We start from the raw sequence: 27,366 nt of genomic DNA, 5'->3' as shown, positions 1-27,366 counted from the left end.
AGGCTCACAGAATGGAAATGAGTACTATGATTGAATCTTTTTACTCTCAAGATAAAGGTAGCGTCAACTTCTCCCCTCCTTTCAGAGTCTATAATAAACAGTAAACATATAAGCCAATAACAAAGCCGATGCAGGGCTGAGCTGGGGTTTAAATGCTACCTCGTGTGACAGATGCCAAAATCTAAACTCTCAACTCCAGCAACAACGGAACCACATCAGAACTGACCTCATTAACTGGGCCCAGTGAGTCCGTTTCATGACCACAGAGATGGAAGGCAGGCTGAGTAAACAGGACTTCACCAGGAACATCAACACTTGCCCAAGAGAACCATCTTGCAACACTCTTGAGCAACGCTGAGAAGGAGCATCAGGCCCCTTGGCCTGCCAAGTGGCACCACATAGAAGCCAGAATTCCAGAGGTTCTATGGGCCACTGCGCCCCCTAGTGGCAAATCTCAGAACTCCTCGAGCATCTTCCTTGGGAGCTGTGGGAACTGGAAGGGAAGCCCTTCTTTGTGCTTAGGACTCTTGCAGGAATGCTTGCCCATCATGAGGAGCAGCCACGGTTACTACTGGCCTTTCCCGATGCTGGCTGGCAGAAGGCCCACAAGATGTATGGTTCAGCCAGTCCTTGAGACTGCTCGTTAGATGTGATGCACAGCGGCCCAGCTGGAGAGGCCAGCCCCATGCATGCAGTCATTTTTGCAAGGCATTTTTGTGGTGGTGGCTAAAGCCCATCCTTAGTGGATATTAAGTAAGGGGAATTGTCCAGTGTCAGGATAGTGGTGAGGGAGACCAGAGCCAAAAACTGTAAAGCTGCAGGGCAGAGCCGAGACCCCTGAAGAAAAACATGTGTGGACAGCCGTTCCAGCTTGTGCAACCTGTTTTCTTCAGGCCTGCCCTATGAGTTCAGGCTGGCCTAGACTGCCCTGCCAGAGTGTAAACCGGCCCCTTACAATATCCCCATACACACCCTGGTTCCTTCCCTCCCTAGGTGGTCCAGGCTGGCCTTGAACCAGCCTTTTGAGTGCCAGGATTACATCATGCCCAATTACAATAAATCTCTTACTGTCTGTCTTTGGCAGTTTCTGTTTTTCCAGCTGAATTCTGACTGGTACAAGAGGACAGGTGAGCGTCAGGTGAAGAACATGTCCAGGGCCATATGACTGACAACGTGTGTACACAAGACAGTAGATTCAAGTGTGCTGGTCAGCTTTTATCAACTTGACACAAACTAGAGTCTCATGAAAGAAGGGACCGTAATTGAGAAGGTGCCTCTACCAGACTGGCCTGTGGGGACGTTTTCCTGATTTATAATTGTTGTACACAATGCCAGCTCTGATCAGGCAGTCCTGGGTTGCATAAAACGCAAGCTGGGAGAGCCACGGGGCAAGCTAGAAGCAGCTCTCCTCCACGGCCTCTGCTTCAGTTCCTGCCCTGGCTTCCCTCAGGGATGGACTGTGACCTGAACGTGTAAACCACGTAGACCCCTTCTTCCCCAAGGTGCTTTTTAGTCAGAATGCCTTGTCACAGCAATAGAGCACAAACTAGGAGATCAAGCAGTCTGACACCGTCCAGCTCCCACACTTCCCTAAGGCCCAGACACAATCATCAAACCCACCCAATGCCGCCACTGATGCTGGGGCCCACCGCCACCACCGCCGCCACTCTGCACCTCTCCAATCACCAGCTGGAAGATCAATCCAAGTCGAATCACTCTGCCCCATCCCATCCCTTTAGTGTCCCTCATTTCACCCAGAGAAAGTCAGCATCGTAAAATGGCCGGTAAGACCCCATGTGAGCCGGGCTGTGTCACCTCGCCTCCTAGCTATAACAGATCCCTCCCGCTTACACCCTGCTCCGCCACAGTCCTTCCGCTCGAGGAGCTGGCACGTCCTCACAGGCCTTGGGCCTTCCTGCTTGCTGTGCACTTGGTCAGCTAGCCTCCCCCTCTATGCCACCTTTATCACACATATACATCGCATCACTGCAAACCCCAAACGGCAGACGTATCCTGTCACCCAGACACTTGGCAGAACCTTGAATATAGCTGGGGCTCAGTAAGGTCAGACAAACCGTGGTTAATCTTGCTTGCCCAGAGAGAAACCACCCTTTCCTGACTCATACATTCTCCAAACCTCCCAGCAAGTGAGTGGAGCTTGTACTGTTGCAAACCCAGGTGTCAAGGTGGTGGGAGACGGACAGTAAGCAAGAGCATGCAAAAGACAACAAACTAGAGGGGTCAGTAACAGGGACGGAGCCGAGATCTGAGGGCGGGGTTGGGGCAGCTTCTCTGTGGTAGTAAACAACAAAGCAAAACTCTCAACAGGGAACCAGCCATGGAGAAAATGAAGGAAGATTATTCCAGGTCGAGGGTAGAGCAAGTGCAAAAGCCACGCAAAGGAATGAGTTTGACGTCTGAGGACCGAGGATGACCTCCTGTTGAACAGGTTTGACTGGGTGGGGAGTGTGTTGGGGCAGGGCCAGGTCAGAAAGGCAGTAGGGGTCAATTATGCAGGACTCTGTAAGCCAGAAAAAGGAGTTGCTCTTCACCGCTTACAAGTGCCCCGGGGAATTACAGCATGTTTGGAATGTGCTTCAAGAGTGCCCCCTACCTGTGCTGTGGGGAATGACAACTGCAGGGGTAAAAGTGGAAGCCAAGAGGCTACTTGGGGTCTACCTGGAGGGGTCGAGGGGGATGGGGAGAGGTGAGTGGACCTAGAGATAGAGTCCAAAGGCAGAGGAAGAGAGGGCCCAAAGGTGACTTCTAGGGATATGCAGATACTACGGAATCCTGGCGAGGAAAGATGTAGAAAGGAACCAGGGATAGTGGGAGCAATGCAGATAAAGGTCAGACCACGCTCTCCTCCGTCCAAGGCTGTAAACCACGTGACATTGTTCTTCCCTCCCAGCTCTGCCCAAGCCCTGCTTCCAGTTTCGGGGTGGGGGAAGTGGGGGTGGGGCGGGGTCTTGTCAACTAAAGCAGCAGCTCTCGATTGAAAGGAACAAAGGGATGGTTCCTTCCAGAATTGAATGTGAGTAACCACAGCCCAAGAACGATCCAGGTCTCCCCAAATAACATGCTCCAAAGAGGCAGCGAGCCTATGAACTGTTTATAGCTACAGGAGCAGAGAAAGTCGTAAAGTAACACACTTTTCAAATACATTGGGAACATCAGGTCACAGGGACACACAGGACAGACTCTGCTATGGGCTTCGGAAATACCCCATAGTACCCTTAGCCCTTTGGCTGGTGGGAACTAGGATTCTGTTCATATGTCCCAAATGGTCACAAAAAATGTTAGGTCACATATAGAGGAGAGCAATAAATGGCTGTTGACAAGGCTAAAGATGAACCAAGATAATCAGGCTCTGGACTTGCAACATTCCAACCTCTCCGCACCACTGAGGTTCCATTCAGCCAACCAGCCTTGGCCACCACAGCTTCTTTCTAGGAACTGTAGAAATAGTTCACAGTGTCGTGTAACCAAGGCTGGCCTTGGGCTTATTACAGAGCCAAGGACGCCTCTGGGCTTCCGACCCTCTTGCTGTATTTCCTGAGTTGTGAGGCTGCAAGTACATACCACCAAACTGTGTTTATTCGGTGTGGGGATTAAACCTAAGATTTCCTACATGCTAAGTGAGCACTCTGACCCCAGCCCTGTCTAAGAAGTCCCAAGAGACATGTACCTGCTCCATGAGACAGAGGACAACATCCCTATGGCTACACCGTATCTCTAGTAAAGTGTCCTCTCTCCATTCCATCATCAGCAAGGATCTTTCTAGGAGGGGCCGAGCTTTGGAACTAGGCTGGAAAGCAGCCAATGGACGGCATCCCCCTCTTTCGTGTGAGAGACCCCAAGAGGCTTCACTGTAGAGCAGGGGTAAGCGCTTAACCTGACCCCGATTCTGCATGTACCCAGAGCCATCACCAGATTGGCATTTTAGGTTTCTCTTTACAAAAGCCACCATGCAGAACATGAAGGCACACATGTAAAGTTTTGGGCACGGAGCACTCGATGAGTAACAGTGGCTAGCACCTCAGGAGTACTTTCTCTGTTGTAGGCAGTGATTTAACCACATACCAACTGATCCAGTCTTCATGCCTGCCACGTAGGTGTGTGTTAGGGTTTTACAGAGAAACAGCCGACATGATGTGAAAAATTATGAGAAAAATTATGTTTGAAATCGTCTCCTATGACTGTGGAAGCTTGGTGAGCACCAAGTCTGTGATGAGGGATGATAGGCGGGGGCCTGGGAACCAGCTATCCGTCAAGTCCAACAAGCTACAGCAGAGCTTGTGTGTGTATGTGTGTGTTCCATTAAGGCCTTCAATTGATTGGATAAGGCCACCCACATTAGAAAGGGTGATTGGATTTATTCAGGGTTCACTGATTTAAATGTTAATTTCATTAAACAACATCATAGAAACACACAAATTAAGGCCTGGCCAAGCACCATAGTCCACCTAAGGACATACAAAGATAATGATATAAAGAGAAATAGTCAACCACCACAAAGTGGATGTAAATATCCCTAATTTACAAAGACAGAATAGGTCCTGGGAGGGAGAAGGCTCCCCGTGAGTCACAGGGGAAGAGAACCTGGCTCAGAATGCCTGGCTCCAGCCTGCCATTTTAACCGTGACACTAAGTGGCCATTACCATAAGCATACGAATGTAGATTAAATTTCCTCATCCATCCTTTTCCTGGGTGGAGATGGAAGGCAGAGAAACTGAGGAGGCAGCCTGGGTGGAGCATGGGGGGCAGGCCCCCCAACTTAAACATGAGGACACAAGGATAACGGGTATCCACTTCTGCTATAGTATCATATAGATACTGTATAGATTAAACATATATTATTACATAGTATTATAGTTTCATTATGCTCTATATTACACGAGACAGGCATTCTCATCATTATTGTTGTAACTATAATGACGAAACTGCAACAAGAAACTTCCCAAAGCCAAACAGGAGTTGAGCATTAACTAGCGCACTAGACTTGAGTTTCCCGGCAAGTGTCTTAGTTATCACAACCCCAGTTTTGTCCCTGCAGCCCAGTTCTCCCTTTGGGCTCTGGCTGGCTGTGTCCATGACAAAACTTTTCAGGCCCCTCACTCAGCTTTTTGACAAAAGGAAATGCCCTTCTGCTGCAGTGCATACTGAGATACCCGGGCACAGCTGTCAGTCATGTGTACACAAACATCCTACCCCACAACCAAGTACACAAGCATGATTGAACAGACTTCAGCTTATAGCACAGTTATCTGCAGGACCACCCATGTCTGCAGCCAAACACGTGGCCTCCCACACGCAGACACAAGACAGCATTTGCACACACAACACATCCAAACCTATATTTACAAGGACACAGAATACAATTACTCCCATCTCAATTCCCACCCATCGTGGCGGCACACAAGCCTCTACTTGGTCCACAGGACCCCAACCCCGCCCCCTCAATAAGATATAGGGGCCTTGAACACATTCCCAACGGCCAGACTCTCTTCAGGAGACTGTGCATGGTGCTCCACCACGGCACATACAGGAAACACACCTGCCAACACAGCTCGCTCTTGTCTGCCCCAACCCCGCACCCCAAAACTCACCACACTAACTTTAAAAGATCACCCTCCCCCAACTAACTACACCCCGCCCACACCCAGGCGGTGTGCCATTTGGGAGAGCCTCCCCCACCCAGAAAGAATCTTCTTTAACCGTCCGGCAGCGCCAGTGCCAGAAGACAACCTCGCTCTTGCTTGGAAAGCACCTACACCTGCTGCCCCCACCCCACCCCACCCCACGTCTCTGCAAGCCACTCTGGGCTGCAGCGGACCCCCACAACCCTGGGCACCGCAAGCTCAGAGCTGGGGGAGGGTTCGGGTCTGTGGTTTCGTGCAGCAAACCCAAGTCTCTCAAGAGCAACCCCTTCTCAGTCCCCTCTCACTTTCCCACGCAGAAGACCCTGCGTATCCACAAACTTCCACCGCAGCGCAGCGCAGCGCAGCGCAAGAGGAAGCCACAGCGGTAACCAGCAGGGGCTCCTTCAGCTGGGGTGCAGGATCTGGCTGCAGATGCTGCAGGGTCTTAGACCCTTCCCGGGACACCCCCTACCCCAATACACTCCTACTTGCATCCAAGAGTCAGAGGGACTAAGGACAATGAAGGTGTGAGTGGCAGAGAACTTAGGAGGTCAAGGGACGGGAAGGGGCAATGGCTGTGTCCCCTGGCAGGCAGGACCACAGTGCCGCAGGCCAGGGAGACATTCCTCCCTCCCCCGAAAGTCCTGCGTAGGATCAGAGGGACGCGTGCATGCAGCTGGGAGGAGGAAAAGAAAAGCGCCGAGACTCCCTTACCTGATTTCCTCTTGGAACTGCCATAATCTCTGAAAAAGAAACAACAACAAATAGACATGGTTAGGGCGGACGGGGAGCAAGGGGCTGCAGCTATGGGGGCGCCCACCGGCGGGCTGCAGCCGCTCCCGGAGCCTCTGCTCATGTGATGCCGCGGCCCAGCGAGCCGCGCGCTCCGCAGTTGCACGCACTGCGCGTTGCGATACCCGCCCGCCGCCCCGGCAGCCCGGCCTCCCCACGGCGCGATCAGCCTCCTTGCCCCGCCCTGCCGCTCCGCAGCCCGCACCCTGACCGCGCCCCAGCCTGTTCAAACGGGCTCACCTTTTCCTAATCCTCAATACATCCCAGAGAACTATCAGATTCCAGTGCGCTTGCAAAACAGGGAAACTGAGGCTACCGGAGGGTGGGTGATCGCCAGAACCCAGGCTCACCCCTGGAACACCCCACCTCCCAATTCTTTGCGTTGCTAGCCCAGTAGCGACTTCCTCAGCATGCTCTCATTCCTGCAATTAGTTTGTTTGACCCTTTGATTCAATGGTGTCCTTCCTCACCCACCCCAGGCTTCCTCAAGGCACACCAGAGGCTTTAAACCACTCCATCTTTGGGGACTGACACCAGGGATAGGCAAACATTGCCTGCAGGAACGATATTTAACACCTGCAGTTCTTGTTCTTTAAAGGCTAAGGCTGACACAGGGCCTCCTCTTTAGAGCACTCTGCAGGGTACCTAGGACGCTGGGAGTGGTATGGGTTCTGATCCAAGTCACTTAAAATAACTGTTGGTATCCGTAGGTATACAGCCCCTCCCATCTTCCTCCCACCTGCCCTGAATGGACAGCTTGGAGTCTGCCCAGGTCTGCCCTCAGGGCTCCCCTAGACCTAGACTCGGGCAGAGGCAGACTCCCTGAAGCTGGCTGCTCCTACTGTACCCTCCACTCCCACAACTTTCCCCAGTTACATGGAATTCCTAAAACTTGAATTCTGTTCATGCTCACGGAACAGCACAGGAGCCAGCTTGCCAGCTTGGGGCTTATCTGGAGATAAAAGGACTGCCCTCCTAGTCCCTGGGGACCAAAGAAAATGCCACTTGCTACCTATTTTTGGCCAAGCAAACTAGCTAGCTGGATCTACTCCCTGGAGGAGGGTCTTATCTGAGAAGGGCGGGCAGACAGCCTGTAGGGAGGAGACTCTGAGATTCAGATCCTTGAGGTCCGGAGGGCGTGGCCTTAGACATCAGGAAAGGTGATTGGCCTACACAGCCAAGGATGCAGGCCGTGTTCACCGCTCCATCTCCCAACGTTCAGGCAGGGCCTGGAAAGCTGAGCTTCTTGTTAGGTATTGAGACAGCCTCACCATGTAGCCCAGGCTGGCCTTGAACTTTTGCTTGCCTCTACCTCCTGAATGCTAGAACGAATGACATGTGTCTCCCCTCCTTGTCTGGGTCGAGAGCCCCACTTTGCAGATGAGGCTCATTCATTGTCCAGTGACACCCACTGTGAGGAAGGGCTTGTGGCTCCTAAGTCCCTGGGAAGACTACACTCTGCAGGGCCTGTGGGGCAGAGGTTGCACTGTCAGGAAGGGTGGAGAGCAGAGCTTGATGACGGATTTGTATTCCACCACTCACTCGGAAGAGGGAGGGCTCTCATCCTGCTCCCTTGATGTGCTGCTTAGTTTGATGTCAACTTGACATGAGATAGAATCGCCAGAGAGGAGGAAGCCTCAACTGAGACCATGCCTCCCATAAGATAAGGTGCAGGAAGTCTGTAGGGCATGCTCTTAATTAGTGACTGCTGGGGGAGGGCCCAGCATTGTGGGTGGGGCCATATCTGGGAGGATGGTCCTGGGTTCTATAACAAAGCAGCCTGAGCAAGCCATGAGAAGCAAGGCAGTAAGTGGCACCCCTCCACGGCCTCTGCATCAGCTCCTGCCTTCAGGATCCTGCCCTATTTGAGTTCCTGTCCTGACTTCCTCCAATGATGAACAGTGATGTGCAAGTCTCTGTTAAAATATCCCCCCCCCCCCCGCTGCCAATTTGCTCATGGAGTTTCATCACAGCAATAGTACCCAAACTAGGACGCTTGCTGATGCGAGAAGGAAGGCTGGCAGAGGCTGAGCCCTAGCCTGTCTCCCAGTACCCACTTGATGATCAGGTGTGGGGAAAACGCCCAGTTAGGTAGAGGATTATTATGTAATGACTGTTTCCCACCCAGAGGAGGAATTCTTTTTCCAAGATTTTCCACTGAGGCTGACCAAGGGGAAGGGTTAGGGTTAGGCTGGCAATTCAGAGCCACCATCTTCCCAAAGGGCTTGCAGAGGAACTCCACAATGTTCTAGCCACTCCCAAGGCTGCCAGTGGCCAAGCAGGGGTGTCGTCCTCACTTCACTGGCTACCTTCTCCATGCTGAAGGCTGCTTCAGTTTGTCTTTGAGCTGGTTCACAGCCCTTGTCGGGAGGCAGGCAAGCTGTCCCCAGGGGACAGGGGAACCAAGGAATGAGAACCACACTGGTGAGGCTCAGGATGACCATTCAATAGAATCATCTAGAAAGCTGGCTAGAAACCCAGGGTGGAGCCAACCACACCGACTTGGTTGTCTGTTTCCAACAAGCTTCCTTGGGATTCTGAGGCTGGGCCAGGGTTGCCTAAGCAGCACCAGGCCCCAGGCACTCCTAAGGGAGCAATGTGCTCAGATTTCCCAAAAGGCTCCAGATAGAACCTCTGATCTTGTCCCTCCATCAGAGACTGCAGCCCTCCAACCAGGGTTCCTAGATCTTTCTCCGTGTCAGTGCTATGTTTTCTCCTGGGTGAGAAGGGTGAGGCTTATAGATACTTCCTTGTCCAAAATCAGTCAATCAGTGGCTGTGGTTGGGTTGGGCTCCAAACCGGGAACCCTGGCTTAGCTCTGAGGCTACACACAAACTCTCAAGTCCCACCCTCCTGGAGCTGTGGGTGCAGGAGTAGAAGGCAACCTGAGGCCTGACAAACACGTGGATCTTGACAGTGGGGCAGCTGGGCCGAGACTGAATGGAAGGGTGGCAGTTGGAGGAATCCATAAGGTGCTGGCCCCCAGCCCAGGGAGGCACTAGCCTAATAGGAAATTCTTGGAGGCTTCCGGTCGGGCACCTTGCAGCAAAGCCATTTGGTATTTTTAGCTGCTGGATGTGCTGAGAAGCAGCTTAGGTATCTGGGACTCCCCCATCCCTCACATACCCGGCTATGAAAAGGCAGAGCTCCCCGACCTCAGGCACACCCACCTCTCACAGCCCTTCAATCAATTCTGGCCTGACATGATGGGGGGCACCCTCTGTTGGGGGTCCAACAAGTCAAATTCCCTCCTCACTCAACTGTAGTCTTGGTGATGACAGTTGCTGGCCTGACAAGGCTCCACTCCCTGGAAGTCACAGCCTGCCTCTGACCTGCTGCTGAATCCCTAAGTCCCAGGGAGCCACAGGAAGGAGCGGAGGAGGGAGGGCGAGGCTAGCATCTATCTCCCTGCCATGATGCCAGAAGCTAATGTAATTGGAAAGGCCTCCCAGGCTCCATCAGGCTGTTCAGCCTTTTAGCTGGCCAGGGGTGACTAAGACAACAGGCACCAACTGTACTAAGAAAATTGGAACATGGGACTTGTGGGGAGCAAACTGGGACTAGTGTTTCCTTATGGTCTACAGCTTGGACTGTAGGAGAGAAGGCTGAGGTCCCCCAGAGGCACACTGTGTATCTCTGGACCCTTCCTGAGAAGATGCAATTGAGGCCGAAGCCTCTGGTTCTAAACTAGGCTGCTTGCTGCAGTGGTGACCCTGAACTACCTCAGCCCTGAGCTTTACAGCCAGTCACAGGATGAGGACAGTCACAGCCAGTCACAGAAACAACTCTCGGCTTTGGGGGAGGATGCAGTATTCGGTGTTGTTGTACAGGACTGTTCTGGAAGCCAAACTGCAGCCATCTTTGGGAGTTCAGCTGTTGATGGTTTACATCCCTCATGAAAGGTGGGCAGGGCCATGAGACTGTCCTCTGAGTGTCTGACTGTTCCATACCTCCTGCTGTGTACAGCTCTGTCCTAACTGCACAGGGCCCGAGGGAGGAGCTTGAAGATATAGGCAGGTGAAGACTAGGGGAAGGGTCTCCATCTACGTGGCCATGGGAACACCATCACCCCTGTTGGGTAAAGACATTCTGGTGTGACCTTTGGGGGGCACCCACACTCCAGAAAGTAACCCTCAACCTATGCTTTGTAAGTAACCCCAATAAATGCACTGGTGCCCTAGAGTGAACTCTGTCATCTGAACCCTAGGGGTAGAGATAGGCAGGACTTATGCCTATCCCTGGGGAGGAATTTAAGCAGCAAGTGTGCTGGAAAAGGAATGGCCTTGTGATAGTGTTAATTGCTGACTTGACAGACTAGAGATTGTCCAGGAGGCCAGCCTCCAGGCACACCTTTAAGTTCTAGCCAGATGGCAAAGACTCTTCTACACTTGGGATGCTTGGCGCAGGGCGATGGCTCAGCAGGCAAAGGGGCTTGCTGCCAATCCAGAGGACCAAGTTTGACTCCAGGGACCCACATGGTAGAAGGAGAGAAATGGCTACCAAAAGGTGTCCTGATTTTATGCTGTAGCATCACATACAGAGAGTCACACACACTAAAATTTAATAAATGTTTTTTAAAAAGTCTTTAAAACTCGGGTGCTGATGAGCCCATGAATATATGTCACTATTGAGCTGTATTTTCCAGCCCAAGGCCCGTCCCCTCTTTTTTTGAATACATGACTCATCTGGCAGGTTATATTTTTAGGGTGACTCATGGAATGGGCATATTCCACTAGGATTGTCTATTGGGGAGCTTTTTCTTTCTTTCTTTTTTTTTTTTTTTTAAAGATGGTCTCCATACAGAGCCCAAGCTGGTTTTGAACTGGAAATTCTCCTGCCTTGGACTTCTGAGCCCTGGGATTTAGGTATGCATCAGTATGTGAGGCTTCAGCTTCTCTTTCTTCTTCCCTTTGACCTCTCTAGGTGAGGCCTGTGCTCTTCCTTGGGCATCCCAGAGAAACATCTGGTATTAGTGGTAGCAAGGATGGAGAGGCTGGAGTGAAGGGCGGGATGGGGGGATTTGCCTCTTTGTGTTAGCTGCCTGCTTCTGCACCTCAGTCCTGTGATGGTTAGTGTGAACCACCAATTTGATGCCAGTGCACCTGTGAGGGATTTCTTGGCTATGCTGTGGGGAAATTATCTTCATTCAGTCAGTTGGTGGAAGGACCCAACCAGTATGGGCAACACCATCCGGCGGGCTGGGGTCCCCAGGGTGAATAAAAAGGAAAGTCAGCTGGGCAAATGTTTCCTGTGTGTGTGTATACATTGTAACCAGTCATTTCATGTGTGTGTGTGTGTGTGTGTGTGTGTGTGTGTGTGTGTGTATACATTGTAACCAGTCACTTTACACACACACACACACACCCACACCAGTCGCTTCAAGATTAGGAACTTGACTTGCCCGCCACCATGGGCTGTTTCTGTGACTCAAAAGAAACCTTTAAATTGCCACTTTCTTTTCTTCTTCTTCTTTTTTGTGTGAACTTTTATCACAGCCTGAGAAAAAGTAACACAAAACAGTTCCTGTCCCCATATCATATTCTTGGAGATTACCAGCATTTGGTCTCTAGTGCTGAGACAGTCGGAGCTTGTGTTAATACACTTTATGGTTGGGGAGACTAGGGTCCTAAGGGAGCAAGAGGCAGGATCTCCAGGACCCTGAGGTTAGACTGACTGTCCTGACCCACAGTGCTCCAGTGGGACTGCACCAGGACCTACTAAGACCTGGGCTGCAAAGAGGACACAGCACTAGCAGGCTAGGGCTCTCGCTGGGAAAAGGAGGTGGTCACACTGTCAATCAAGGTTACCAGAGTGGAAAGCGAAGCCAGGAAGCGTAGCTGAGGCAGCTGAGAAGAGAGTCAGGGAGGTTGAGCCCAGGGTTGGCCATGATGAAGGCAGCTGTATCCTTGGCAGGTGGAATTTGGCAGCAGTCTGCAGCTTCCCTCCTTTCCCCCTGCCTCCCATCAGTGAGCGCCTTGGCACAGGCTCGCACTTCCATCCCGATGTCCTCACCCTGCTGTCTGCTGGCTGACTTTGGCTGCATGGCCTGGGGTGCCCGTCTGCAGGTCTGTGGCTACTGCTAAGACATGCTCAGGAGAAGCAGACTTGGTGCCAGATGGCTGACTTGGGGTGACTTTGAGAGCTAGGACATGGGCACTCCTTAGAATACGTGGACTGGGGAAGGTTGCATTGTATGTAACCTTGGCTGAGGGCTCAGTCTAGCCCAGGAGAGACAGACTGTGGTGATCCTGACCACTCATCATCCTATAAGCTTTGGGAGCTGCTGCTGTGTGCCCTTAGGGCCCTTGTAGGTAGGCACAAGAGAACCTGGTTCACAGGTCTGTGACACAGGTGGACACCAGTGCTACATGATACAAAATGGGAGCTTTACATTTCCAGACAGCCGAGTGCAACAGAGACCCTGGGGCTGACGGTGGGCACCCTCAAGGTGCCTCTTAACCCAAGGGCAGAACAGGAAGAAGTGGGGAAGGCTCTAGAAGCAGGGACCAGCAGCTTCCAACAGAAGGAAAATTGATCTGGCAGTGTGGACCTCTGGACTGGTGAAGGGACAGGGTGGATGGAGTTTGAAGGTCCAGCTGAAACCCAGGAGGGATCAGCTACAGGGAGGGGGGGTGTTCTGAGGCCAGCTGGAGGGAAACTTTTGGGACTAGGAAAGGTAGATAGCTAGAAGATGGAGGCAAGAGAGAGGCTGTGACAATGTGGCCCTAAATCAACTAACCTAGTTCTGGGCTCCGCTCTATCATCAGGATTGGTGGCCCTGAGCTAGCCACTTTCAACTTTTCATTTTCAGCTGGGTGTTGTAGGGCACACCTGTATTTGCTACTTGGAAGACAGGGAGCAGGAGAGTTGGTATTTATAGGCTTTTTTAATCAATTAAAGAATGTTTTTTTTTTTTTTTTTTTTTTTTGTTTTTTTTGGAGGCAATGCCATGTAGTCCAGGCTGGCCTCAAACTCACTATGTAGCTGAGGATGACTCTGAACTCCTGATCCTCTCTGTAATCTCAGCACTTTGCAGGCACGCTACCACTGGCAGCATCCACCATTCATCCCCAGCCAAATTCCACTTTTCAAATGATAAGCCTTTGTTTGTTAGTGAGCTCTGAACTTGCTGTGAAGATCTCAACAAACGCTTCTAATGGGTAGAAATGACTAGAAACCATTAGAGTCATTTATGGTTAAGGCTGTTTGGTGAAATGTCAGTTTTAGTAATCTGTCTGTCTGTCTGTCTGTCTGTCTGTCTGTCTGTCTCCCAAGGTTGGGTTGTAATGTGAGATGTGTTTCTTCTTCTTTTTGAGACAGGGTTTCTCTGTGTAGCACTGGCTGTCCTGGAACTCACTCTGTAGACCAGGCTGGTCTTTAACTCACAGAGATCTACCTGTCTCTACCTCTTAAGTGCTAGGATTAAAGGCGTGCGCCACTACTGCCTGGATGAGATGTGTTTCTTAATTGGCAGGGGCATTTTAAAAAACACCGACAAGTTCTCTGGGCTTCCATTTCCCCATTTCTGGAAGGAGGCTACTCCGAGTGGCAGACAGAGCTGCTGTGTGACTCCAATTCTGCAAGAAGAAACACATTCTTCTAGAAGCCGAGTGACAGTGTCTGAGCAAAGGGGCCCAGGGTCAGCTGAGGTCTGTAGAGCTCTGGGATTTTTCTACCCTGCATAGCCTGGAGATGGGTTTCTGTTCTGGCTTCTGAAAGCCTTTGCACAGCATGGTCTCCAGAGGCAGCGACCTCCAGGCAAGACAGAGGGGGCATGGATGCCATTCTGTGCCTCCATTTGTGCCCTGATCTAAATTGTGGCACTGAAAGCTCTTGTGTCCAACAAGAATCTAGCCTTTCTCTGCAGAGCCTGCGTCTTCCAGGGTTCTTAGAATGGGCCCCATTGTGACCATGTGGCTAGCTCAGAGAGGCCAGATTCCTGCTCTGGGTGAAAGAACTGAATTCCTTGGGGGAAGAAAGGGGTCTTGGGTCCTCCGGCCTATGCCTAGAGGGACTGGATGCTATGACCATCACAGACATCAGAAGACACCCCCCACACACACACACAGACAGAGCTTGCTTTGTCTCCTGAGCTTCCCAAAGAGTGTCTGCTGCTCTATCCACAGAGAAAAGCCAAAGCGCTGTCTGTCTGTCTGTCTGCCTGCCTGCCTCCTCTGGCTTGTCCTACCATGGTGGGCACAGGCCCTGAGTGTGTCTGAAGCTCAGGCATCGCTCCACAATGTCTGGGCCTCAGAGCAACTAGTAAGGAGAGCAGCAGAGCAGATGGGTTCAAAGCCTGGTCCAGCCCCTGCCTGCCACTCTGTAGCTCCCTGAGGCTTCAGGTATAAAGGGGATGAAACAATTCTTCCTTTAAAAAGTTGTGGGGGTCAAGCATGCAAAGCATGGTGTTAGGCTAAGGTGAAAGGAATGGAACATGGAAAAGATCCCGACTGAAAGCATGGGCTCACAGAGGGGCTGGATCTCCCTGATGGAAATAGAGCTATAAGACCCTAGCCCCATCACACACGATGCCAACTTAGGGTCATGAGCACAAACAGACCTTGATTCTCCCTAGGCACCTTCCAGGGAGTCCCACCAAGTGGGGACTATGACAATCAGACTATGGATGAGGCTGGGGAGGAAGAACCACAAAGCTGAGCTCCTAGGTAGGGGACTTGGGGGCAGGCCCACTGCCACAGAGTGGTACAGGTTCCCCCTTAGGGTACCTGACATCCTGTTGCTGACTTTGCGGGCTACCTCTTGGCCATAGGTGATCCATGATGGGGTTCAGCTATGAAGTCCCCATAGAGAATGTCAAAGAGGCCCTTTCATGTTTGGAGGCTTTTCCTGTCCATTGTTCATGTAGCCTGCATCCATCCATCCTCCAACCGTCATCCATCTTCCATCCATACTGCGTTCTCTGCCATTTATCCACCCATCACCCATCCAAGTCCACCCATCAGCCCCCTTCTGCCCTTCATCCATCACACATCCATTATGTAGTCAACATCCTTCACCCACATCTTAACTGAGGGGTTGTTACAGGCTCGTCCCCATGCCCGAAGCAAGGAACTGTCTTGCCCTAAAGTGAACAATGTCTAGTTACTGAGTGAAGACAAACATCTAAGGAAAGAAAACGAAGAACTCAGCTTGTGATTGGATACACACACACCGTTGTCAAGAGTTTACCGTATAGGAACTCCCAGGGTGGGAGGTCAGAGTGGCCTGGGGCGGTTGGGGAGGGTTTCTTAGAAGAGGGGATACTGGGGCCTTAGAGCAGACAGGAGCAGACAGGGGTGGGGTGGTGTATAAACACAGGGGCAGGGGCAGGGGCAGGAGGGGCAGGAAGGGATGTAAGTGGCATGCCTGGGTCTCAACTCAGTCTGGTTTCTCTGTTTAGGTGACAGAGTAGGGAGGCAGAAGGTGCTCCGCCTCTCTCTAACTGCCCTAGGCATATCTGCAGATGTTCTGGTCCGTGTGGTGCATTAGACATACAGACACAACAGGACCACTGCCTGTCAAGGATCCCTGGTTGTGGGCTCCTAACCTCCCAGCCCTGACCCAATCCGGTGCCGCAGCCTCCATGAGAAAGGGTGGGAGAAAGGCAGTGGGCAAGCATTTCCCAGGCACTTTGGCCACCTGCACAGCTCTGACGGGCCGGGGCCCTGGAGGGCACACGGTCATCTCCCAGGCCGTACACCCTCCTTCACAAAGACATAAGCACCAACTGTGCAGACATGCCAGGCCTCATGCTATTCACGTGACATTGTCTTCAAGACAAGTACTTCAGTTTCACTTTACTGATGAGGCTCAGAGAGGTTGGGACATTCTCCTGGTGTCACACAGCTAGAACAAGGAAGCAAGACCGCAAACTAAGTGCTGTCTGTGCTTATGATCATGGTGAACACCTACCTGCCCTCTTTCTCTCTGCTGTGTCATCCTTTAAGGCTCAGCCTAACAAGGGCCCTCTCAAGTGTTTGACCTCCAGGGACACTATGTGTTCTAATTCTGCCCCCAGTACCTAGTGGCACTTTAACTAGAGCTGGCCAGGTTTCTCTAGGACAATGGTAACGATTGGCACTAACCAGTGACCAGGAGCTGTGAAGGCCACTCAGCATTCCTGCATGTGACTACTACATCAAAAAGTGTAACAAGAGTTGGGCATAGTGGCACACGTCCCTAATCATAGCTCTTGAGAAGCTGAGACAGGAGGATTACTGAAAGTTGAAGTCCAGCCTGGGTTACAAAATTAATCTAAAAAAACAAATACAAATATACATGCGCGCACACACATGCATGCAAACAAATCATGGTACGGCAGGTGCTTACCACAACTCAATTCAGTGTCAACACAGAAAAGGAAGCCTTTTATTTGGGACTATGATTTAAAGGACAACCACAGTGACTTCTTTTCTGACCCCAGCTCTTCCCTAGTTTCTCTTATATTGGAACATTCCATCCTGCAGAGAAACTCCTTAAGACAGACAGAAAGGAACTCAAATAGCTTCAGGAAGTTCCTGAAACTGACCACACGCACTAGGTCTCTCCCTCTCCAAGAGTATACAGTAAAGAGAGTCACTCTCAGGCAAGCCAAACTGCAAACAAGAAACAGATCGGGCAAGCAGCCTGGCGCCACCTGAAGGGACACTCTGGTGAGCTGCTTGAAGGCTGTGCAGTGTGCTCTACACTCCCAGCTTTGTGAACTGTCATCACAAATGATGCAGCTGTCTTTGAATTACTTCTCCCTCGTAAGTAACCCTTCACCCATACTCCCGTAAGGGACCCAAATGAAACCCATTGGTTCACCAGGTTGGACTATGGTGATATCTGTCTGTCATAGGCTCTCTATCTGGGATGAATAAACATGTGTTCTGTCTCCCCAGGGGGAAAAAAATCTGTCATGCACAGCTCTGAATATCATCATTTCCAAAGTAATGAGGCTGAGAGGACACACCTCCCTGGAGGAGAAAGAGTAAGTGAATGAGCACAGAAACTTTCGGAGTTAGCTTATAGGCTCAGTCCTCCTCCTCCTCCATCTCTACTGCTGGCCACTCTGCACTGACCCAGTGGTTAGCGGGATGGAGACTTTTTAGGGAAGCCAAGATCCATAGGTAAGCTGCTAGCAGCATCTGAGACAGGTAACCAAAGGTGAGCACTGAGATGAGGAGGTTGGGGCTGCTAGAGAGGATAAGCCCGGCAGGGATGTGGAAAAGTAGCCGGGCTGAAGCGATGGACCACCTTCCTAGACAGGAAGAGATGCAGGCTCTGTGGGTAAAACCACTTTGTTGAGACCACAGGACTGCTGGGTCACAGAGCTGGGTCTCCAAGACCCCTAGGATATGGCTGCTCCTACGTCTGTCATAGTCCCCAGGAATCCCCTCTGTTGTGACGCTGACAGGCCTCTTGGGAGCTCCTGGATCCCAGGCAACAGGAATGAATGCCAAGTCTAGATGTCTTCACTGTGGCAGGCCAAGAGGTGGATTTAATGAGACAGCTCCACAAAGGGGCAGGCGGCTGCCACATGCCACACAGTGGGCTCAAAATGCAGGCCAGGGGCTCACAGCCAAGGGCCTATGTTGGGGAAACTTGGGAAAGAGCCTCCCTGGGGCAGCTTGGGGGCTTCCCAATGGCTCAACAACTGAACTGTGTATGCTACATTTCTGTAGTGTGCCCAAGTGGAAAAGGCTTGCTGGAACTCTGATGGACCCCAATGACCAGTCCAGTATTGGGGTCACAAGACCTAGGTTTCAGGTCTGGCTTTGCCTGAACAGGAAATACCAGCCTTTTCTGTGCCTTGGTTTCCAGGAATTGACTGGGTTCTATCAGCTCTAGGTCTCATGTAGACTTGCCTCCCTCAAGCTCTGCTTTCTCAAAAGTGGGGGTGGGGGTGGGGGAAGAATCTATCATTAATGTCACTATTACTAATGCCATAATTGAAAGGATCCTTACGTTTGTCAAGCATTTCCATCAAGTAGCTTTCAAAGCATGCCTTTGGTGGTGCTTGGCTCACCACAAGCCTGTGTGGTAGAGGGTGCTTAATCCCATTTTATACAGGTCAATCAGGAGGCTGCTCCCTCCCTACACGGCCTTCCCTGTATATGGGCCCCATGGGTTCTCCAAGGTTCCTGCTCTCCTGGACTGGACATCTTTGAATGTGTTAGACCTCCTCCTTCTCAGTCACTTGTCCTGGGCGTCCTGGCCTCTTCCAGGCAGTGCTGACCTCAAGCCTTGAGGCTGTGCCAGTCTAGTCTTCTCCATTAGGTGGGGGTCAACTTCTTAGTAGCACCAACTAGCCGCTCCACTGAGTACTCTTATTTGGCCCTTGGTATCTGCTGAGTACCCATGGGGTGTCAGGCTGAAAGACACACACCCACTCCTTATCTCCAGGGAGTGGAGGACCCGGGGGTGAGAGCTGGGAGGAAGATGCCAAGGAGAAGAGAGGAGCGAGCGGTAAATCAGGGTGAGGGGCTGAACGGAGAGGAGAGTGGGGTGAGAGAGGGCCCCGAGGTTAGAGCTAGGGAGGGAATAGGCCACTAGTGGGGCTCAGAGTCACCTTTAGCACAGTGGAAGGTCACCGTGTCTCACTCACTCGGACCTTTGGAACACTCTTCCATTGCTGTGTGCCAGTGGGCCATATGTGGGCTGAAGGGGGGTGCTGTGCACTGCTGTGGTCAGGCCCAGGCAGGCCAGCCTGTAGCTGGGGTTGCTGCTTCCTGCAGGAGTGTTAGTTACTATCAGTACTGTGGCCCCCTCCTTCCCTCCCTGCTGGCGTCATCTCCCAGTGAACTGCAAGACCTGGGTGTGACAGATGACAAGCCAAGACGCCCATCTCTCTTGGGGTTATTTTGTCTCAAGTGGTGGGCATGATAGGGTCCTCCGAATCACTAGGTCTGGACCCGATGGTGCACAGATATACATGCAAGCAAAATACCCATAAAATAATAATAGTACAATTTTCAAAAAGAGTGGTAAAATGCTCTGAAATGGGATTGCGGCGATGGCTGCACATCAGAAACTGCCACCAACCATCAAATCGGTTGTACACTTAAAGCAATTTGAAAGGCTGGATATAGCTTAGTGGTTGAGCACTCGCCGAGCACATGCAAGGTCCTGGGTTCTGGGTTCCACATCCTGAACCATGAGAAAACAAGTGAATTTTATAATATGTAAATTATACAGTATGAAGGCCGACTGGGAGAACTCCCCTCCTCTGATCCTCACCTGAGCTAGACTCCTTAGGCTAACAGCCTGTCAATGGAAAGTCTAGACTGGGTGGGACCTGATCATCACTCCCGGTGACAAGTGAGCAGGCAACCTGCTAGAGAGCAGGATGGGACTGACTATGGTTAGAAAGGAGTACATTTGTCTGGGTGCTTCTGGAACAGGCTCCCTATGTCTGATAGCACAGAGAATCCTGAGCCCACCAGGTGGCGCCCGTCCATAGAGTTTCATTTCAGAGCAAGACCCAGGAGCTCTTGCCAGGGGATAGGTCTCTAGAAGCACCCTTGGGGTCTCTATAGACGTGGGCCTTTGCTGGGGGAGGGTAGAGCCAGTTGCCATCTGTAGAAGGGATCACTAGTATCACAGGAGAATACCAATAGTTAAACAACCATTACAGGTGGCTGTAATACTCCGTGTTACCACCAAGTGGCGAAAGATATACACAGATCCGAAGGGAGGCTCTGATTCCAAGCATCCCTGAGTTAGGTTGGTGCTCAAACTTACAGAGTGCTAAGGCGAAGGATCGTGGGGTTTTCACAGAGTTGGTCCCTTGCTCTGGAGCTGTGCCTATGAGTTTTCCAGCTCTTACAGCCATTAGACCTGAGTTGTTGCATACTTGGATCACTTCAATAGCCACCTACTTTTGACCATACCACGTGATGTCAGAGCTAGGGGGAACCCAGAGATGCCAGATTCTGTCCCCCATACCTGAAGTCAAAGTGTCACTGCAGTCACCTCCTCTCACAGTGCTTTCTAAGGCTCGTTCAGAGACAGACTCTGTCCTGAGGTTTGCAGAGACTCCCTCTGACCTGGGTGCCCCCACCTGCTACCTGACTTGAGTAGCTTGCTTCTACCTCAGTCTCAGCTTGAATGCCTTTTCCTTATGGAAGCCTCTGGCCACCTGACCAGGCTGGCCTGTCACTGTGGGTAACCTTGAGCCTACACAATCGCTTCTCCCTGCCGCACTGGATCAGCAGCTGTCACTGTTACAGGGGCCTTGGGGCTTAAACAGTTCTTAGGTGCCATGTGGGTGCCCCAATGACTTTCACAGGGTGAGCCCAGACTCTGTATGTTCTTTCTTCCCTCAGATCGTGAGTTCCCTTGGCAGAGACTAAGCTGTGCCTCAGACTTTGGCCCCTCAGCCTCACAATGTAAGTGGTCAACTGCTGCCTGGTGTCAGCAGAGAAGGCCCACCTCAGAGAGCCTAAGGCCTAGTTTGACATTCAGTTCTGACTTGGACTGTCCCTGAGAGGTCACCAGCTAGGGAGTTACATACAGAGTAGCCAGCAATGGTAAGAATGAGGCTTTGGGCTCTGAGGGGAAAGGGGCTCACCTGTCTAGCTAGAAATGCCTGGGGGCCCTCACCTGTCCATCTAGAGATACCTGGGTGGGGGAGAAACTATCCAGCTGGAGATGCCTGCAGGGGTCATTTGTCCAGCTGGAGATACCTAGTTGTGGGGAGGGAGGCTCATTTGTCCAGCTGGAGATGCCTAGGGGTGGGGGGCTCACCTGTCAGGCTGGAGATGCCTCTCTTGGACCCACAGCCCCCAGGTCCAGCTGGCTGTCTTGCCCACTTCTATGAAGGGGCTTTCTGTGCATTAGCCATCGGCAGTGGCTGGGTTGCAGAAGGACAGTGTGGCCCATGTCCCTGGCTAGATGAATGATGACAGATGAGCAGAGCTGCCTAGGATACAGAGCTAACCAGGACACAGCATTGGGTGGGGCTGGCTCGATACCCCAGTTCCCAAGCCAGACACCCGCTGGGTTCCTAGCCACCCAAGGGAAGATCCCAGAGCTGAGGGCCGTGTGAGATGTCCCCAAACACTAACCTACAGCTAGACCCAGTTCTGCTTTCATTTATTAGTTTTCCCATCTGTGCAGCATGGTGGGAGGTCCCTTTGGACCCAGGAACAAAATGAGAATCTGAAGAGAAGTGACACTGAAGGTCATGGCAGAGCTGGGTGTTCTGGTCCTGTTTCTATAATTAATTTAATGCAAGACTCCAACCTAGTGGCAGCCCTGAGTTCACTGGCCTGTGTAGCTCTTGGCATACAGAAGCTGCTCAATAAATACAAAGGAGTAAAGGAAGACTGCAAGAGATACTCTCCATGGCTCTTTCTACCACCTTCCATTTCCCTCCCAGGGAGCGGTGGGGACGGGGGGGGGGGCGACACCTGGGACAGGCTCCACATTCTGCCTCCATCACTCTAGCCAGCCCATGCTATGGCTGTGGGACTTACAGGACAGGGAAGGTCATGTTGTGAAGCCATCAAGGTCCTGCTGCCAGCGCAGCCTGGACTCTTAAGATGTCACAGGTAAGATGACTCAATGTCTTGTAAACAGGCCTGGAGTTCCAATGGGCTTGAGCATGTGAGGACATCAAAAACAGTCACCCCAAACCCTCAGGACCCTGGCTGCACTGCCAAGATGGCCTTACACTGTCTTCTGTTCGGTCTGAAGCAAGGCAGATAGTTTCTTCTGCCCTAGCCCATCACCTTTTCCACGGGGAAACGTACTGATGGCCCATCTCTTCCTGGGACTTCAGAGTTGTATCCCCTGGTCCCGGATGAACCACCATCGCCAAGAAGGAAATGGGAGGAGACTGGACCCATCTCCAGTGAGTCTCTCTGCACCCCACCTCACTCATTCTTTCCACCGGCTCTGTACCCCCTTCCCTGCAAAGCCTCACCCCTGTATGCTGGCTTGTCCCCTGAGACAGCCTGTCCCTGTCCCCACATCCAGTGCTCTGGACTTCGGCCTAAGACTACCGCCCTCTATGCCTGATCCTGTGTCCCAAGGGCAGAGCCACCATAGGGATGCTAGGGTGGGTGCCAAGGGTGGGATTGGTGGTGGCGGCAAGGGTGCTAGGGGTGGACTTGACCTCATGGACAGCAAAGTGGGCTGGGATAGGGACTTTCCAGCAACACATAAGCCCCCTGAGTCAGACAGAAGTTGGACCTCGAGGCAGGCTTGGGGGGGGGCGGCAGGGGCGGTAAGGCAAGATGATTCTCATTTACCCAAGCCCCACCGCCTCCCACCTCGAATCTCTGTGAACATTGGGACATTGTTCAGGGCCTCAACAGAGGGCTCTGTGGCCCTGAGGCTGAAGAACAAAAACTAGTTTAGCAGGGCTCTGCCTGTCCCACGAAATTTCAAGAATTTCTTCAGAGTCCTGGCAGGCTGGGCAGGGAGGAGTGACCTGAGCGGCTAGAGCCCAGAGCTCACTGCCTGAAAGGTCCCCTATGGGAAGCCAAGCAAACAAGAGTGCTGAGTAAGCACGCGTGGCCCAAGCACTGACCTGGGCAAGTGGGTCGTGTTTATGTGGAATGGGATCGGGGCACAGGTAACACACTCCCCACTTGTCCAGGTTCATCTTGGTTGTCAGAACGAACTCAGCCCTTCCCAGGGTATGACTGAACTGAATTCTGTCTAGTTTTAAGTGTGGCTTTTAATTTTTTTAATTTTAAAATCTTATTTATTTATTTGTGTGTGGGTGTGTACACAGGCATTGTGCCATGGTGTGGATGTGGTGCTCAGAGAGCAACTTGCCGGGATCAGAGCTCTCCTTCCACCACACAGGTCGCCTGATTGAACTCAGGTCACCAGGATTTTACCCACAGAGCTGCCTTGCTGATCCAGCCCTTTTTTTTCCTTCTGAGAACAAGGTCTCATGTAGCCCGTGTCTTTGAACTTACACTATAGCTGAGGGAGACACTGCACAGTTGTTTGACACAGTGTTAGTGGGATCAACACTGTGCAGTTGAACACACACAGTGTTCTCGGAGTCAACACCGTACAGTTTGACACAGTCCTAGTGCAATCAAACCCATAGCTTCATGCATGCTTGGCCAGCACTGGACTGCATCCCTAGTGCCAAGGACATCAATTATCTTCATCTCTCTCCTCAGTCCATGTAGACATGGCTCCCCAGAGTCCACAGAAGCCCCATCATGAGCCTTCCTTGCCTGCTAACCCTTGTGACTACAAGGCCAGGGGCCTGGCCTGGGGGGAGGTCTGAGGGCAGCCTGTTCTCAGGCATCTAAGGTAACATTCTTGCATTTTAAGATGTGCCTCCCTGCTTCTTGGCTGTGTGGGGCTGTGTGGGGCTAACTAGGCGAGAGACTCTTCCTCAGGTGGCCCGAGATGTAAATGACATGATATTGTGTGGGGCAAGGCGGTAAGATGGACATTTTTCTCTTTCTGTTGCTCTCCTCTTTCATCAGAAGGTTCACACAAGAACGTGCATGTATGTGTCGCATACACATGTACACACACACACACACACACACACACACACCTTTTTATATGCTAGCATTCCAAGAACACATAGCTACAAGGGAATGTTAGTCCCATGCCCGGGAAGAGCAGTAGGCTCTAAGTGTGCACGGCCAGCAGGTTAGAGAGTGGAATACAGGGCTGAATGACCAGAGCTGGATGAGGAGGAGGGATAGGTGTGACCAGAGGGAGGTGACAGATTAGTCTGTAAATGACAGGAAGACTGAACATGGGGGTCACATGGTCTGATCACAGGGAAGCTGGGGAGAATTGGGAGACCAAACAGGAGGCAAATGATCCCCAGAACAGATGGTGACCGGCTGGTCCCAGGGCAGCCAAGAAGACGGCTAGACTCAGGCCTTGCAAGGGTGGAGCTTTGCTGAAGGAAGGGAGACCCGCAGGGTTTGCTGACGGGGTAGCTGGAGAGTTGATGCAAAGGAACTACAGAGAATGCCTGGAACTGAGGGGTAAGTCAGGGGCCTTTAGCAGAGCAGTCTGTTCCCTGTGGTGTGGAAACGTGCATGGGCCAGTGTGTTCATAGTGGGGGGTGGATCACAACCCTAGAACAACCTTCCTGGATGGATGTGGAGGGATGTAGCACCAGGCCTGCTCTGTGACAAGTCCATCAACGGAGTCTAGAAGAGCATCCTTTCTGTGCCAGACCACTGGTCTTAAAGATCAGCAGCTGGGGCCGGGCTGTGGTGGTGCACGCCTTTAATCCTTTAATCCCAGCACTAGGGAGGCAGAAACGGGTGAATCTCTGTGAGTTCAAGGCCAGCCTGGTCTACAGAGTGAGTTCCAAGACAGGCTCCAAAGCCACAGAGAAACCCTGCCTCAGAAAAGAAGGAGAAGGAGGAGGAGGAGGAGGAGGAGGAGGGGGAGGAGAAGGAAGAGGAGGAGGGGGAGGAGGAGGAGGGAGAGGAGGAGGAGGAGGAGGAGGGGGAGGAGGAGGAGCACATCTGGTCACCATAGTGGTTGATGAGGGGATTGAAACCTAGCTACTGCCCACCTCCCCCTAACATTGGACAGTTCAGACCTTGTCTTCCCTACGGGGTGGCAAAGACCACCCCAAGCCCACAGAACGGAAGATCCCCCACAGCAGCATGCTTGAAAGAGGCCAGGTTGTCTGTAACATTCCAATGCAATGCACAGACTTTGATAATTTGATAACTCTCTTCAGAGTTGCCACAAGTCAAAATATTCTGTTACTTGATCCATATTTATGTTTCAGGATGGGGGGCAGGGGCATGAACAGTGGCCTAGGAAGGTTAGCAGCCCTCAGAGGGAGGGGCAGGCACTTGGCTAACACATCATCAGGCAGTCGGCCCAGAGCATATAGAGGCCTGGGTTTTTTCAGAGTGAGCAGACTAAGTGGGACATGAGTCTCTCCCTGGGGAGGGAGGAGGGGTCCCGAGGCAGTGCTGGGATGGGTCAGGGCTAGAGAACCCCTTTGAACTCTCATCTCACAGCCTGCCACACTTCCTGGGCCACAGGTCGATCCAGTACTACTTCAAGAAGGAGGCAGCAAGCTCCTGTCTCCATGGTGACATAAAAGGCCAAATGCTTTTCCCCCTGTTCCTGCTGTGCTGTGCTCTGCAAGGCAGAACATGCCCGGAGTCACAGTCCATTCTGTTCCCAGGCTTTTGCAGACAATAGGGTGAGCACTTACTGCATGCCAGTGGCGCTGACGGGGTTATCTCAGGGGCCCTTTTGCCCACCACCTTGTACTCAGGGTTAGCTTGTGCTAGAGACCAGAAAACAGAATTCTAGAAGCTGCACAAGAGCCTTAGGTGACAGTGACTGACTCCAGAGTGTGACACAGAACAGTCATTCCTCACCACCCAGGCTGTTGTGTGGGAGCTACAGCTCCTGGGAGGGAGCTTCGGGGGTGGGCACCAGGCTAGTCTATCATACAGCATCGGTTCTGTGAACTGGGCCCATTTACTTAGCTGACTGGCAAGGAGCAGGGGCTGGGATAAAGGTGGGGCTCTCGGGTTTCAACCACTAACACTCCCCTCTTTCCCTTTAAGCATCTGACGTGACGTTCCACCACCCAGGAGCAGTGCTCTCCCCATCATTATGACAGAGAAGGAGAGATCATCAGCTGGGAGCAAGCAATGGCAGGTTGGGACCCAGGGCCATGGTTACCCTAGGGTGTGAAGAAGGGAGAAGAACAGGGTGGGAAGGACAGAGAAGACAGAAGAACCAGGACCACACAGTCTCCAGACGGGAGGCCACCTGGAGCGGCAGAAAGTGTGGGCTTGTTTGAAAACTGCTTCCCTATCCATCATAGGGAGTAGGGCTCTGTATCACCTAGGTATAACCTCCCTGCCCTCTTTTGAGACAGGATCTTACTGTGTTGGCCTGGCTAACCTTGAACTCACAGAGATCTGTCAACCTCTGCCTCCCGAGTGTTGGGATTAAAGGCGTGTGCCACCATGACTGGCTTTCATTTCTTTTTTTAAAAATTAATTATGTATATGTGTATGTGTGCATTTTGTATGTGGTGTATGCAAAAATGTTCATTTCAACAAAAAATAAGGATAGTAAGTTTCCTGATTTTGAAAGTTATATGAACTATGCCTCCCTTGTGTGCATGCTGCTGCTGATAGACAGACCTTTACAGGGAGATTACCTGCTGCAATCCTCTGCGTTAGTAGTGCTGGGAGTTACAATCTCTGTTTCTTGGACGCAGCCTTATTTGGGCAGCATTTCTAGCTCGCCCTCTGCTAGGTTCCCACATCCCCAGCCTCCCATTGTTCTCCGATTTGACCCACACCCCCCAATCACGAAGAAGTGGTGAAAGCCACTACTCACTCTTTTGGGGGGTTGACATCCTCAGGCCGTGCCTCAAAGAACCGAAAGACTTCATCACACTGTGAAATGTGGGGAGGCAGCCGGACAAGTGCCTGTGAACAACGAGGAGAGAGGTCGTTAGATATGATGAGCCAGATAGGGTCAGCTCAGCTAAGAGCGGAGGGGGGCTCAAACACCGCATCATGGGAGACATAGTCAGCCAGCCAGGCAACAGGGAGCTAAAATAAAACAATCCATCTCTCAACCCATTCATCCATTAAAAGCACCGCCAATATCAAAAATATCTAGAGCAGCGGTTCTCAATCTTCCTAATGCTGAGGCTTTTAATACAGTTCCTCATGTGGTAACCCCCCCACCATAAAATTATTTCCACTGTTACTTCATAGCTGTAATTTTGCTATTTTACAAATTATAATGTAAATATTTTCAGAGACAGAGGGTTCCCAACGGGGTCGTGACCCACAGGCTGAGAAGCACTACTCAGGGTTAGGGATGTAGTTCAGTTAGTAGAAAGTGGCCTAGCGTGCAAGAAGCCCTGGGTTCCATCCACAGCACTTTATACACCAGTCCTGGTGGCAGACGCCTGCAATTTCAACATTTGGGAGGCGGAGGCAGGAG

At 51.7% G+C, this 27,366-nt stretch overlaps 1 protein-coding gene across 6 annotated transcripts in view; it reads right to left on the bottom strand.

The window, feature by feature from the left end:
• The window catches only part of Sh3pxd2a (SH3 and PX domains 2A), a 205,923-nt gene that overhangs the window by 74,841 nt on the left and 103,716 nt on the right, over nt 1-27,366 (bottom strand). For all 6 annotated transcript variants that reach the window (XM_027407080.2, XM_027407072.2, XM_027407073.2 and 3 more), the window contains exons 5-6: nt 26,749-26,840; nt 6,358-6,386 (exon numbers count right to left, since the gene is read on the bottom strand). In XM_027407080.2, coding sequence (XP_027262881.1) covers nt 6,358-6,386; nt 26,749-26,840 — 121 coding nt within the window. The remainder of the gene's footprint in view (nt 1-6,357; nt 6,387-26,748; nt 26,841-27,366) is intronic.

This window comes from Cricetulus griseus, chromosome 3, assembly GCF_003668045.3.
Source record: "Cricetulus griseus strain 17A/GY chromosome 3, alternate assembly CriGri-PICRH-1.0, whole genome shotgun sequence".
NCBI classification, from domain to species: domain Eukaryota; kingdom Metazoa; phylum Chordata; class Mammalia; order Rodentia; family Cricetidae; genus Cricetulus; species Cricetulus griseus.
The sequence above is the reverse complement of the archived record's forward strand: the minus strand, read 5'-3'. Positions and strand labels throughout refer to the sequence as shown.